This window comes from Myodes glareolus, chromosome 9, assembly GCF_982192425.1.
Source record: "Myodes glareolus chromosome 9, mMyoGla1.1, whole genome shotgun sequence".
Taxonomy (NCBI): Eukaryota; Metazoa; Chordata; class Mammalia; order Rodentia; family Cricetidae; genus Myodes; species Myodes glareolus.
The window spans coordinates 25,475,234-25,490,333 of record NC_142034.1 but is presented as its reverse complement, the minus strand read 5'-3'; the positions used below and the strand labels follow the sequence as shown (position 1 = coordinate 25,490,333).

General features: G+C 37.8%; 1 protein-coding gene across 2 annotated transcripts in view; it reads right to left on the bottom strand.

The window, feature by feature from the left end:
* Positions 1 to 15,100, bottom strand: part of Npepps (aminopeptidase puromycin sensitive) — an 82,806-nt gene that overhangs the window by 59,831 nt on the left and 7,875 nt on the right. The window contains exons 1-2 of one of the 2 annotated variants that reach the window (XM_048450887.3): positions 6,602 to 6,668; positions 3,622 to 3,753 (exon numbers count right to left, since the gene is read on the bottom strand). Coding sequence is in view for 1 of the 2 variants with exons in the window: in XM_085695720.2 (XP_085551846.1) it covers positions 6,602 to 6,686 (85 nt within the window). In the remaining variant the exon portion in view is untranslated. Of the gene's footprint in view, positions 1 to 3,621; positions 3,754 to 6,601; positions 6,687 to 15,100 lie in introns of those variants that run through there. The other variant, XM_085695720.2, reaches the window with a different exon arrangement.

Sequence of the window (15,100 nt, the reverse complement as noted above, 5' to 3'; positions counted from 1 at the left end):
GCTACATGAACCTTTCCCCACATTTTGTTTTGTCTTGTGTTTTAAAGAGTTTCACTATGTAAGTCAGACTGGCTTTGAACTCACAGAGATCTGTCTGCCTCTGCCTCCCAAGTACTGGCATTATATAGGCTTGTACCATCATGCTGATCCTATATACTGTGCCATCTGTATTCTTTGTAATAAACCAGTATATCCCTAAGAGTTGTGAGTTGCTGAAGCAGATTAATCAAAACTAAAGAGATAGCCAGTGGTGGTGGTGCACACCTTTGATCTTGGCACTTGGCAGAAGTAGGAAGAATCTGAGTTCAAGGCCAGTCTGATCTATAGAACTAGTTTCAAGACAGTGAACACTACACATATAAAGCCTGTCTCAAAAATTTTTAAAAACGGGGGCTGAAGAGATGGCTCAGAGGTTAGGAGCACTGACTGCTCTTCCAAAGGTCATGAGTTAATTCTCAGCAACCACGTGGTGGCTACAGCCATCGATAATGAGATCTGGTGCTCTTTTCTGGCATGCAAGCATACACGGAAGGAATGTTGTATACATAATAAATAAATAAATCTTTAAAAAAAACAAAAACAAAAGAAGCAATAGAAGTATGTCTATTTAAAAAAAAATAGGGGCTGGAGAGATAGCTCAGAGGTTAAGAGCACTGACTGCTCTTCTGAAGGTCCTGAGTTCAATTCCCAGCAACTACATGGTGGCTCACAATCATCTGTAATGAGATCTGGTGCCCTCTTCTGGCCTGCAGTCATACATGAAGGCTGAATACTGTGTACATAATAAATAAATAAATCTATTTAAAAAAATGTTTAGCTGGGTGGTGGTGGTGCATGCCTTTAATCCCAGCACTCGGGAGGCAGAGGCAGGTGGATCTCTATGAGTTCGAGACCAGCCTAGTCTACAGAGCTAGTTCTAGGACAGGCTCCAAAGCTACAGAGAAACCCTGTCTCAAAAAAAAAAACAAATTTTTTTTTTCAGAAAACAGTACTAGATCTATTGAAAAACATGTAATTGAAGTATAATTATGTAAACTTAAATGGTCAAAAACAAAAATTTAAAAACAAAACAAACAAAAATGAAGAGGTTCTTGGGAATACCTGGACTAGTTGGAAGATTAGAAGCACAGGGTAAAACCACCCAGGTTTGCAACTTGTATCTGAAGAGAGGGGCAGTAAATATCTTGGGAACTGAACTCTCTCTCAATCTATAGGACCTGATAAGAACTATAGGTAGATGGCATAGAACAGAATTAGATTAGGTGACACTCAGCTGGTACCCCTTTTACTGAATTGCTTATTTTCTGGGAGGAAAAAGCCCACACTTCTTGAGGTCACCATTTTCTGTCTTGTGGTATGATGTAGCTCATTTATCTTTCCAAATAAAATATGGCTACCAAGAATGTTGAAATTAGCTGGGTGGGCGGGGTCAATGCTTTTTTTGGTGGCAGGGGGTGAGATGGGGTCTCTTCACATAGGTCTGGCGGTCCTGGAACTCACTATGTAGACTAGGCGGGACCTTAACTGTGGCTTTGGAACCTGTCCTGGAACTAGCTCTTGTAGACCACTGGCCTCGAACTCACAGAGATCCGCCTGCCTCTGCCTCCTGAGTGTTGGGATTAAAGGTGTGCGCTACCACCGCCCAGCTAAATATTTTATTTATTTAACATTATTTTCAGGTGGCAGCATGCTAATACACACGTCACCTTCTACCATGTGAGCTCAGGAGAGCTAACTCAAGTCATGAGGTTGGGGGTGTGGCCTTTATCCACTGAGTCGTCTTGCCAGCCTTGAAATCTTGGTATCTATAGTATCACAGAGACAATAATGGCAAACAAATTCAAACAACTTAGTTAATATGTCTCATTGTAATATAATACACTGTTTATGCTAATTTTCACCGAAAGTCTATTTGCCCTCAAGGTTGTGCCAGGAATGGCAGAACACACTTGTATTTGTAGCACTTGGCAAGTTGAAGCCGAAGGATCTCAGCTTCAAGGCCAGTCTGAATTATACACAATGAGTTGACAGCAGGCCTGAGCTACAGAAGACCTGCATCATAAATTAAATAAACAAACCTCTTTTTTACTCCCTTTTAATCGGATGACTTATGTTCACATCTTGTACTGAGGTTCAAATGATGAAGAAGATGCAGAATATTCCAGATCCTTGGAATCAGTTCCCAGGACTGTTTCAGAAGTTCCAGGTTTTAACCAAGTTCAATGTGGCCTTCAGAAATGTTTTATTTGGGGATGGGAATGCATCTTGGTTCTAGAGCACCTGCCTAACATTCATGAAGCCCTAAGATCCAGCTTTAACATTGCTACATAAATTAATATCTTTTTAAAAAACATTTAAAGAATTGTTTTGTTTGAACAGAGGACTCTTTTAACTTTTTTTTTGCTTGAACTAGGTCTCAACCATGTAGTCTGGGTGGGTCTCAAATTTGTGACCTTATGCCTCACTAGCCTGAGTGCTGAGAGTAGAGGTATCTCTCCATATGTGGCTTTCAGAGTGTTTTGTTGTTGTTCTTCTTGTTTTATGTGAATACATGTATTTTTAATTGTTTGACTTACTTATCTTGTTGGGCTGGGAATCTATTACCTGGAGCCTCATGAATGTTGGGCTACCACTGAAGCACTAACTGTATCTACAAACCTTGAACATGTTTTTATGAGATAAGCATTCTTTTTAGTTTAGCCTCTGTCCCATCATATTTTCCTAATCCCAACCCAATTTAGTCATTTTCTTTTTTTTTATTTTTTAATGTTTTTTTTATTTATTATGTATATGATATTTTGTCTGTGTGTGTATGCCTGCAGGCCAGAAGAGGGCACCAGACCTCATTACAGAAGGTTGTGAGCCACCTTGTGGCTGCTGGGAACTAAACTCAGGAGCAGGCAATGCTCTTAACTGCTGAGCCATCTCTCTAGCCCTAGTCATCTTCTTATTTGTCTGACTGCACAGTAACTCTGACCAAAGGCCCTAACCTACATCTCTGTCCTAGAAGTGAAGTCACACTCAAGTTCCTTTACACTGAAAATGCCTTTATGAAATTCTCTATCACATTAATACATAGGTTTTAGACATAGTCATTTTGCTTTTATTTTCAGTCTTCCCATCTTAAGGGTCACATAAGTTTTTAGAATAATGACATTAAATAAGCCTACTTCAAAGAGATGATGGCTAGTGTTATTTATTTATACATAATTATATGAAAGAACATATATTACTAAAAGATAGAGAAGAGCTTATAGTCAAGTGTAAAGAACAATTACTTTTTGTCAAGTTAACAATTTGTTCTGATAATGTATTTGGCAATATTCTTTTGTTACCTTAAACACATGCACACTTCCATAAGCACACATTCAAATATACAAACTATACTTCAACAATGTAATTTAGGTCCTTATATAGATAAGCCAATGTGAAGCTGGTAAATCTGGAATTATGTACTAGAGCTTTGTATGGAGACACTTCAGCAGGGGCGATCCTTTCTCATACACTAACGCTGAGAGCAGATATCAGATAGGACACACCTGGCACAAAAGTTTCCAATGATCATTTTCTATGTGGCTTTACTCAAGCTGTCTATTAAGGATAAATGAAAAGACTCTTTACCTGTCAGGACCTGAGTTCAGGCACTCAAGAGTTTCGTATTCTCTTGCAGAAGCTGATGACAATACTAATCCCTGAACTGTGTAGGGAGGTGCATTCCTTGCACTGGCTTAAGTGCTAGTGATTTCACCAACCCTTGAAGTGCAGAACAGTAAAAAAACAGTTTTCAGCCGTTTTCGCTTACTAGTTTCTCATTTAAAAAAATATATTACAAAGTAAGATCTCAAATAGTTTCTTAAAATAAACCATGCCTAAAAGACAATGTCTTAGTGTCTAATAGTCTCTCAGGATTAATGCATTTATCACAAGATGGCCTCTTCACCCATTAAAACTTTCTGCCGCTGCAATTTCAGAGCTTCAAATACTTTTCTAGTTGGTTTTACCCTAAAGCATCAAAATTTAGTGGCTCCTGATATCTGAAACAAAATGTTGAATTTTTTGTTTGTCTGATTTTTGAGACAAGTTCTCACTGTATAGCCCTGGCTGACCTGGAACTCACAGAGATCCACCTGCCTCTGCCTGCAGTGCTGGGATATCAATCTTGCATAAGGTAATAAGCATTCATGGGCACATGATGTGGTGATCAGCTAAGTCAAAATGTTCGCTGGCATCAGTAGATATCTCTGGAAAGAGCTGGGTCGAATTTATAACCACCAGTTTCTAAAGAGACAACATGCCATACTCACCTACAATATAAAAACCATAAAATGCTACTAGGTCCAAGAGCAAAATTAAATTGTGTGTGACTGTGTGTGTGTGTGTGTGTGTGTGTGTGTGTGTGTGAAGGTCAAATCTATTCCTGATGCTTATACAATTCTTAAAATATCGAATCAAAAATTACCATTTTACAGGAAAGGCTCTAAAGCTACAGAGAAACCCTGTCTCAAAAAACCAAAACAAAAAACAAAACAAAACAAAAAAACCAACAACAACAACAAAAAAATTATCATTTTGCAAATTACATTCTAAAATCAAACAAGCTTCCACACGACTGGGTTTCCCCTGATATTATAAGAGAAAATGACTGAGAAATGTGTCTTAGCTAGTCCTGAAGGAAAATTTTGTCGTTGGTTTTGTTTTTTGACACAGGGTTACTCTGTGTAGCCCTGGATGTCCTGGAACTCACTCTACAGACCAGGCTGGCCCAGCCTGCCTCTGCCTCCTAAATGTTTCTAATGCTGGGATTAAAAGGCATGTGCCACCAGCAGCCAGTGGAAAATATTTTAAGTATCTAAAAAATGGTAGTATTTTATCCGAATCTCTCTATAAATTCTCTTTCCTTAAATGTGCACTGCTTTCCTGACTCCGTGAGAGCAATAACTAAGGTTGCACAAAGTGTAAGCAGCTCACTGTCAATTTAGCACCATGCAGTTGTGCACACTCAGAACCTTTTAAATTCCTGAACCCTTTCCTGCAGTTTGGTAAGGAAGTCTGTTCTTAGTTTTTTGTTTGTTCATTTGTTTGTTTTTGGGTTTCAGAGACAGGATCTCTCTGTGTAGTCAGCCCTAGCTGTTCTGGAACTTGCTCTGTAGACCAGACTGACTTGGAACTCAGATATACATATGCCCTGTTTTTTAAGTGAGGTAAAATTAGACCTGCCTATGTACACTAGACACCTCATTAAAACCCTACACTGACTTAAATTTTCTCTAACTGAAAGCTAACCTTGGTTTAACTATCACAAGTGTTTCCATTTCTCCAAGAGGTGAAGAAATTGATCATTCTCTTATTTGACAGGCAGTTTTTTAAAAACTGGCTCTCGTTCAAGTCCATTTGAAGAATCTCTTTTTCTAAACTTAAAATGCAGCAGTTCAACATCACAAACTAAACTACTGAGCATAACCTAACTACAGCAACAAGATAGGCAACCTCTACTACCTCATCTTCCTACTGACAAGACATCTTAGAAAAGTCAAGACACAAATGCCAGATCTTAAAATAAACCTGTATGATTTTTTTCAGCACATTGTAAATCAGAAGAATAAAAAAAAGGAATTTTTCAAAATATCAATAACTTATTCTATGTCAAATAAGATTTTTCTGTAACTAAAAAAATATTGACAAGAAATGGTAAGATAAACACTAAAGTAGAAAGCAATTTGGGTCCATTCATCTTATGTAAGAATAAGATTTGAACCCCAAACCTATTATAACCTTACTGAAATTACAACATCTACAATAGTTCTCATTTAAAAATGCTAATTGGGTACCCACACAAAATACACCGTGCTTGCTGTTTAACATCCTCATGAACAACACCAATATCTAGTTTCTAACCTTAACACTTGGCCTCATGAAGCAAGTATTTTTTTCAGTTATAAGATTTACTATCTCAATTAAACCTACAGTTCAAGGTGATGAGGTCTTTTAAGAAAAATACATATAAAAAATAAGATTCTTTGATAAACCTTTCGTGTTCAAAGTATTTATTTATTCATGCCTGGAGGTGATGGCACAGGCCTTTAATCTCAGCAGCAGGCAGATCTTTGAGTTTGAGACCAGTCTGGTCTAAAAGTGAGTTCCAGGACAACCAGGGCTACATAAAGAAATCCTGTCTCAAGAAAAAAAAAAATTAGCTTTGTTATGCTGGTTATTATATTCATTTTACATTATAAAAATGTGATTTCCCAGGATAACAACAAATTGTTTCAAGTAAAATTTAAATTCTGACCCTTCACTTATCTCACAATACACAATACAATAGTAGATAATACTATTTAAATATTCCCATAAACAACTAACAAACTTGCTTTGCTTTCCTTTGTTCTATTGTTTTTTTGAGACAGAATCTCACCACATAGAGCAGGTTGGCCAGAAACATGTAGCTCTCTTGCCTCAGTCTCCTATCCTGGAATTACAGATATGCACTACCATGCCTGGCTCATTCTAAACTAATTAGCACTGAAGCCTCAATTTGAAAGTATAAGTCATTCAATCTCTGTCTCTCTCCACATATCAAATTAAAATGGAAGTCAGGTCTTACCTTCATCTCCTTCTGGCGCATATGAAGCTGTAATAATGTCAATATCAGCACAATTCATCACAATCTGATTGGTTGCCTGCCTTACCTAAGAAGAAAAGAAAAACCAGTTATCAGAAATAGCATAAAAATAAGTTCACCTAGGGCTGGAGAGATGGTTCAGCAGTTAAGAGCATTCATTCATTGCCTGCTCTTCCAAAGGTCCTGAGTTCAACTCCCAGCAACCATATGGTGGCTCACAACCATCTGAAATGAGATCTGATGCCCTCTTCTGGCCTGCAGGTAGACACACAGACAGAATATTGTATACATAATAAATAGATAAATAAATATTTAGAAAAAAAAGTTTAAAAAAAAAATAAGTTCACCTTCAACCTGGGCTAATGTTTCATCCAATTTTTTAAACTTAGATTATACAACAGTAAAATAAGTTGTTTTAATACTTCCAAGTAACTCACATTTTCTAAATTATATTAAAAGCAATAATGCATGTTTAAGTTTTTCATATATTTTTTTGGTGAGGGGGGTGTTCGAGACAGGGTTTCTCTGTGTAACAGTCCTAACTATCCTGGAACTTGCTTTGTAGATCAGACTGGCCTTGAACTCACAGAGATCCACCTGCCTCTGTTTCCCAAGTGCTGGGATTAAAAGTGTGTACCACCACTGCCCAGCTAAGTTTTTCATTCTATTTAAGCATCTGATCAATAAATAAAACTTTTATACCTACATCTTTATTTTTAAAAAATCAAAAAGATTCATTTTAATATTAGGGGTTGGAGAGAGGCTCACCATTAATAGAGGAAGGCCAGAGTTTAGTTTCCATCTGTCCCCCCCCAAACACACACACACACATTAAAAAATAAATCTTTAAAAAGTTGAGCTAAGAGGGTTGGAGAGATGGCTCAATGGTTAAGAGCACTGGCTGCTCTTCAAGAGGTCCTGAGTACAGTTCCCAGCAATCACATGGTGGCTTACAACCATCTATAATAAAATCTGGTGCCCTCTTCTAGCCTGGAATAAATAAATAAATGTTTAAACAAACAAACAAAAAAACAAGTTGAGCGAAAGTCCAGTCCTCTAAAGAGCAGGGATCATTCTTAACCACTGAGCCAAACCTCCAGTCTCCTAAACCTTAGTCACTAACTGAATTTTAATTTCAAGGAAAAAAATTAATGTTTTTTTTTAATTTTATTTCTTTTGATGGTATATTATATAAAGGTGTCAGGTCTTCTGGAACCAGAGTTACAGACAGTTGTGAGCTGCCACGTGGGTGCTGGGGTCCTCTGGAAGCGCAGTCAGTGAGTACTCTTAATCGCTGAGCCAATCCAGTCCCTCAAGAAAAATTGAATACAAAAACCTTTCTTACATATTGCACTAGTTACATATTATATCAGCACACTGAAGCCATGAGGGTTTCCTTGAGACTAAACTATGATGTATTAAAAGAAGAAGAAGAAAAAAAAACCTCATAAAATAGGGGCTGAAGAGAAGACTCAGTGGTTAAGGCGACTGGCTGTTCTTCCAGAGGATGGTGTTTAGTTCCCAGCACCCACACAACAATTCACAACTGACTGTAACTCCTCCAATTCTAAGAGATTCAAACCCTCTTCTGGTCTGTCCACTGCATGTAAATGGGACACATACATGCAGGCAAAATACCTATACACAATAAATAAATTTTTTTTAGTTTAGATTTTTCTTTTCTCAAGGAAACATTTGAAATGTAAAAGACACTATGGCTTATGACTTACCATCAATATTAATATCAATCTATCTTATTTGTGTTAGATTTAAAGGGAAGGAGAGTTCGGGATTAGCTCAATTGTAGAGCACTTGCCTAGAAGCACAGGGTCCTGAGTACAGTCATCAGACTGGGGGGGATGGTTACTCCTTATCCTTGATCAACAGCCTGAAAATATTAATTGGAAAGTTCCAAAAACTATTTGTTTTGTGATACTACAGTCTTATATTTGACAAGCACAGTACCATTTAGATAAATTCTCAGTCTAAACAATTCTTAAATCTTAAATTGTACACCTAAGGGACTGGAGAGATGGCTCAGAGGTTAAGAGCACTGGCTGCTCTTCCAGAGGTCCTGAGTTCAATTCCCAGCAATCACATGGTGGCTCACAACAATCAATAATGAAATCTGGTGCCTTCTTCGGGCCTGCAGGCGCAGGCAGAACACTGTATACATAATAGACAGATAAACTAGACAGATAGACAGATAAATGGTACACTTAAGGTAGGTAGTGTCTCATGTCTGTAATCATAGTACTTGTGCAAATAAGGCAGAAGAAACAAAAGTTACAGACCAATTTGGGCTCTACATACAGAGACTTCAAGGCTAGCCTGAACAACACAGCCAGACTTCCTTTCTTAAAAAAAAAAAAAAGAAAAAGAAAAAGAAAAAGAAATAAAAAGGCAGGGATTAGAGGGGCTGAAGAGATAGCTATGGCTATTGGTTAAGAATACTGGTTGCTCTTCCAGGTACTGGATTCACAGCATTCACAAGGTGACTCAGTCAGGCGACGGGGGTACACACCTTTAATACCAGCACTCTGGAGGCGAATCTCAGTGAGTTCGAGGTCAACCTGGTCTACAGAGTGAGTTCCAGGACAGCCAGGGCAAAGAAAACCTGTCTCAAAGAGCCAAAAAGAAAAAAAAGGAACAAGGTGGCTCACAACTATCTATAACTCCAGTTCCAGGGGATCTGAAGCCCTCTTCTGAAGTCTGTGGGCACCAGGTAAACCTACATACTGCAAAACCACACACAGCTGGCAAAAACACCACCACACACACAAAACAAAAAGAAAAAAGAAATACAAAATCTCAATAAAATAAAATCTAAAAATAAACAAAAAGAATTACTTTTTAAAAAATTACACAGCTTAGCATAAAATCTCCTATCCTGTCAAGGAATCCTTTGTCCAGTTTAGGCAAACTATAATCCCACTTACAGCTAGTCATAACCTTAGAAATTCAGGTTATCAGATGACTACAGAGACATCCAACTGTTTATGACTGTAGAGACATCCAAGTGTTTGTGTCCAACTATTATTTTACTTAACAATGGCCCAAAGGTACAAAGGTAGTAATATAAAGCTTGTTCTTCCATTAAAGAACAAGCTGGGCATGGCAGCACATACTTTTAATCTCAGCACTTGGGAAGCAGAGACATGTAGATCTCTGAATTCAAGATCAACCTAGTCTACAGAGGTCCAGAACAGCCAGGGCTACACAGAGAAACCCTGACTTGAAAACAACAACAAGCCAGACGGTGGTGGCACATGCCTTTAATCCCAGCACTCAGGAGGCAGAGGCAGGTGAATCCCGGTGAGTTCGAGGCCAGCCTGGTCTACAAGAGCTAGTGCCAGGATAGCTAGGACTGTTACACAAGGAAACCCTGTGTAGAAAAAAAAAAAGAAAGAAAGAAAGAAAAGAAAAAAGAAAAAAAGAAAAGAACAACAAAAAAAGAACAAAATAGTTCTTATACCATGTGGCAACACTCTAAAACATATAAGAAAGCCATAAAATATGCTCCAATGACTTCAGGTATCCAAATGCATGTTTATTTGTTTGTTTTATCACAATATAGCCCTTGCTGTTCTGCATTTCACTATGGAGAACTCACAGAAAGTCACCTCCCTCGGTCTCCCCTGAAATTATAGGTATACTTCACCACACCTGGAATGATCTAATTAATTTGAACTACTTTGCAGTGTTCCTATGATTAAAACAGTTATTTATCCACATGCTTCTAAAAGAAGTTTATTTCTATTTTTAAAAAAACATTGCTTTGCTACTTGTTTATATGTTACATATAAACAAAATAGTACTATAATAAACATCTTGGTCTAGAGTTTTCTTGTGCACATGCAGAATTTTTTCAGAGAAAAAAACTAAATGATAATTTTTCTAGACTTCAGGACACATGTTTATGTGTGTGTCTATGTGTGTCTATATGTGTGTGTACATTACCAAGACTCAACAAATTCCCTCCAGAGTAGCTCCAACTGACACTCCACTGCACAAAGAATAAAGAAATTCGGTACCCTCTAAACCATTTAAAAATGTCTGATAATCTGGTAAATATTAAATGGTATTCTATGGTTTTAATTATAATCTCCCAAATTACATACTGTGGTTACTAAACACATCTTGCATTTCCCCCTGGAAATTTCTTGTTTAAACTGTTATCCCTTGAATATACAGAGTCCTTATTTCAAGTTCCAACACACACACAGAGTTTATAAAAGTTCCTGTTTCAAAACAAAAATAGTCATATCATTTTAATTTTTTTAATAGCAATAATCCTTCTCATTGTATTGCATCAGAACATACCCAATCAGTTAAAAAAAAAAAACAAAAAAAACCCTTCTGCCTATTCATAAGCAGAATTAAAGAAGGGGAATAGGAGCCATGCATGTAATCACAGTACTGAGAAAGCAAAGCTAGGAGGGTTACCCATGAGTTCAAGCCCAACCAGGGTCACAAAACAAGATCTTGTCTCAAAAAACCAAAAAGGTGGCTGAGGATGGCTCAGTAGGTAAAGACTCCTGCTGCCAACCCTAACAATCTGAATCTGAACCCTAGGACTTCTATATACATACCACAGCATCCCCAAACCATCCCCCACAAATAATAAATGAATGTAACTTTTTAAAAAAATATTTATTATTTATTATGTATACAATATTCTGTCTACATGTATGCCTACAGGCCAGAAGAGGGCACCAGACCCCATTACAGATGGTTGTGAGCCACCATGTGGTTGCTGGGAATTGAACTCAGGACCTTTGGAAGAGCAGGCAATGCTCTTAACCACTGAGCCATCCCTCCAGCCCTGAATGTAACTTTTTTAGAAAAAAGAAATGCAGGGGAAAGAGACACTTTAACTGTAGTTTGCTCTAAAGACAGAACCAAAGGAATATTTTTCAAAGTCTGAAGCTTATGCCAACAAAATAATTTGGTTTAGGGGCTGGAGATATAGATGGTTCAGTGGTTAAGAGCACTGACTGCTGCTCTTCCAGAGGACCCAAGTTCAATTGCCAGCACCCACATGGCAGTTAACAACTACCTGTAACTCCAAGGTTTGACATTCTCACATAGACATACATGCAGGCAAAACACCAATGCACATAAAATAAAGATAAATATATTATTAAAAAATAACTGAGTTAGTTGCTGATCTTAATTCCATCTAGGCAACCATTACTGTCATCATCAACACAGACAGTGAATTTTCACAGCAGCCAGTCATCTAACAAGGTCAACATAACTGCATTACTTTATATTCACAAATCACATTTAGCTAACTCCACTATAACCACCTTGAAGAAGATTAAAATGTTCATTTACTTTAGAAAGCATTGTGTACAATAGCAAATTACCAGTATTTTTCTCATTCCTCCTATGTTTAGGGAAAATCTACCTGCTTATACTAATAAACCAAGCTACTTGTTACTTAACAGCTACTTTTTCTTTTCAGGTTACTGACATTTTTAAAAGTCAGAGGAAAAACAACATGTGCCTTAAAAATAGAACTCCATAGCCAGGCAGTGGTGGCGCACACTTTTAACCCCATACAGGGGGGAGGGGGCAGAAGCAGGCAGATCTCTGTCATTTCAAGGCCAGCCTGGTCTACAAACTAGTTCCAGGACAGGCACCAAAGCAACACAGAGAACCCTGCATCGAAAAAACAAACAAACAAACAAACAAAAACAGAACTCCATTAAACCATTTAAATATCAGTCAATATCACTTCACCTCCCCCAAAACAGTAACACCCTAGACAGGAAGCCAACAAAGAGAACTCTTAAAAACTGTGATAAGAGGGGCTGGCGAGTTGGCCCAGTGGTTAAGAGCACTTGTCTTCCAGAAGTACCGAGTTCAATTCCCACAACCATATGGTGGCTCTCAATCATCAGTAATGAGATCTGGTGCCCTTTTCTGGACTGCGGACAGACAGACAGACAGGCAGAATGTTGTATACATGATAAATAAATAAGCCTTTAGAAAAAACTGTGATAAGAATGCTGAACTGTGGTGGGGTACAGGTGGAGGATTGTTTTCTTTAAGGGACTAGGCACCAGGAGTTTGACCATGCACCAGTGAGTATATGAGCAACACAAACTATACTTTTTAGGGGGAGCGGGGGTCACAAAGGTAGAGGGAGTGAGGGAAGTGAACCTAGGAGGACTGGGAAGTGAGTGTGCTCAGCATTCATTATATGAAATTTCCAAATAATCAATAAAAATATTATAAAGTCAATTTTTGTCCCTTATTAGAGATGCATTTAAAAAGGCAACCAAAAATAGGATAATCCACAAAAAGTGACTTAGTATTTACTGCCTGCTAGGCAGTAGCCACTTTAAAGGATATTGTGTACACACACACATACCCCAAAGTAACTGTATTCTCATATAATTTAAAAAGCAGCATTCACCCAACAGTATATAAAGTGCCCAGTCGGTACGTGATTTAAACTTTAAGAGCTCTGTGCTGTATCATATAGTTTTAGGGGTGCCAGCACAAATGTTCTACTCAACAGAGATAATTTAAAATATGCATGTAGACACAGGCATACGTGATAATTTTAAGACAATACAAAGTCATCTTTCCAACAGCAAGAACCGGATGATAATAGCATGTTACTTCTCATATATTGATATCATCATGTTAGTAAACATTACCTGTGTTCTACTATTAAAAACAAAAATGCTGCCCGGTGATGGTGGCACACACCTTTAATCCCAGCACTTGGGAAGCAAAGGCAGGAGGATCTCTGAGAGTTTGAGGTCAACCTGGTCTACAGAGTGAGTTCCAGGACAGCCAGAGAGACACAGAGAAACCCATTTAAAAAAGAAAAAGACCAAAAACTGAAGCAAAAAAAAAAAAAACAAAAAACAACAAGAGCGACAGAGAGATGACTTAGCAGTAAAGAGCATTATTGATCTTGCAGAGGACCTGGGTGTGGTTTCCAGTATCCACAACCATTCCTAACTCTTCCAGAGGATCTGATACCCTCTCTTGACTTCTATTCATAATGCTAGTTTCAAGGAGTCTGATGTGCCTTTTTGCTGTGTGTGTGTGTGTGTGTGTGTGTATTTCAAGACCGGGTTTCTCTGTTTAACAGTCCTGACTGTCTTGGAACTTGCTTTGTAGAGCAGGCTGGCCTCAAACTCACTAAGATCCACCTATCTCTGCCTCCCAAGTGTTAGGATCAAAGCATGCAACACCACCACCCAGCCACCTCTCTCTTTTTTTAAGATTAATTTAAAAAAATATATTTATGTATTTTATGTATGAGTGTTCTAGTTGGCATGACAGAAGAGAGAATCAGACAGAAGATGACATCAGACCCCATTATAAATGGTTGTGAGGCATCATGTGGGTGCTGGGAATTGAACTGAGGACTCCTGGAAGAGCAGCCGCCAGTGCTCTTTACTGATGAGCCATCTCTTCTCCAACCGCCCTGACGCCCTCTTGACCTCCACAGGCATGAAGCACACATGCAATGCACACACACATACACATGCACAAAAATAAAAAAGATCAACAGGTATAATTTAAATGAATTTCAGCACTAAAACTACCAGTTTCTAACTTTAAAAAGGGAAATGCTTAAGTTGGCCTACAAATTGTGGTGATAATAAACTCACTTTCAATTCTTCTATTTAATGACATAAAAGAGTAGAATATCATTTCTTTCTTTTTAATACATACTGTACTTAAAATGAACCACATAAATGGCGATACTAAAGCAGCATGGTCCTTGGTAACAATCATACAGTGGGAGATTTCCAGGCACTACACAGATAGCAAGTGTACACAATTTTTCCCGACAGCCTTCTCTGTGATGAAGTAATATGCTACATCTACCAGGTCCTTGCTGTTGGTTGGGAAGACGGATTTGTATTGTGCTATAATCAGATGTATAATAAACACATTTTGCATTTACTATAGTAAGACTCAATAGTTTTTTTTTTTCCTGGCTGTCAAATTCAGATAAACTAATAAAGGAAAATGTCCACTGCTATAATCAAAACACAATCATTTGGAAGTCTGAAACACTTTCCCTAATAAGTGACTCTACCATTAAAACTTTGCAATAATTGTTGCCTTGGTGGAACAGAACTATAATTTCTCAAGTCAATGAAAAGCAAATTATCAGTCAATTTGAATTCAGCTAAATTTTCCTACAAGTGATGTTGAAAAGAGCAAGTCAAAGGAAATCAAGTAAAAACTTTTTCAGTGTGTGTGTGTGTGTGTGTTTTATTGTTTTAGTTTTTTGCTTTTTTTTTTGTAAGATAGTTTGTTTTGTACCTCAGGCTGGCCTCCAACTCACTATAGTAACCCAGGCTGGCTGGAATTTGAGAATCACCTGTCTCTACCTCCAAAAAGTTATGATTACAAGCATGTACCTAGTCATCAATAAATATCATTAATATGTGTGTGTGTTTAAATACACAGAATATTAACATTTGTTACTACTTTTTT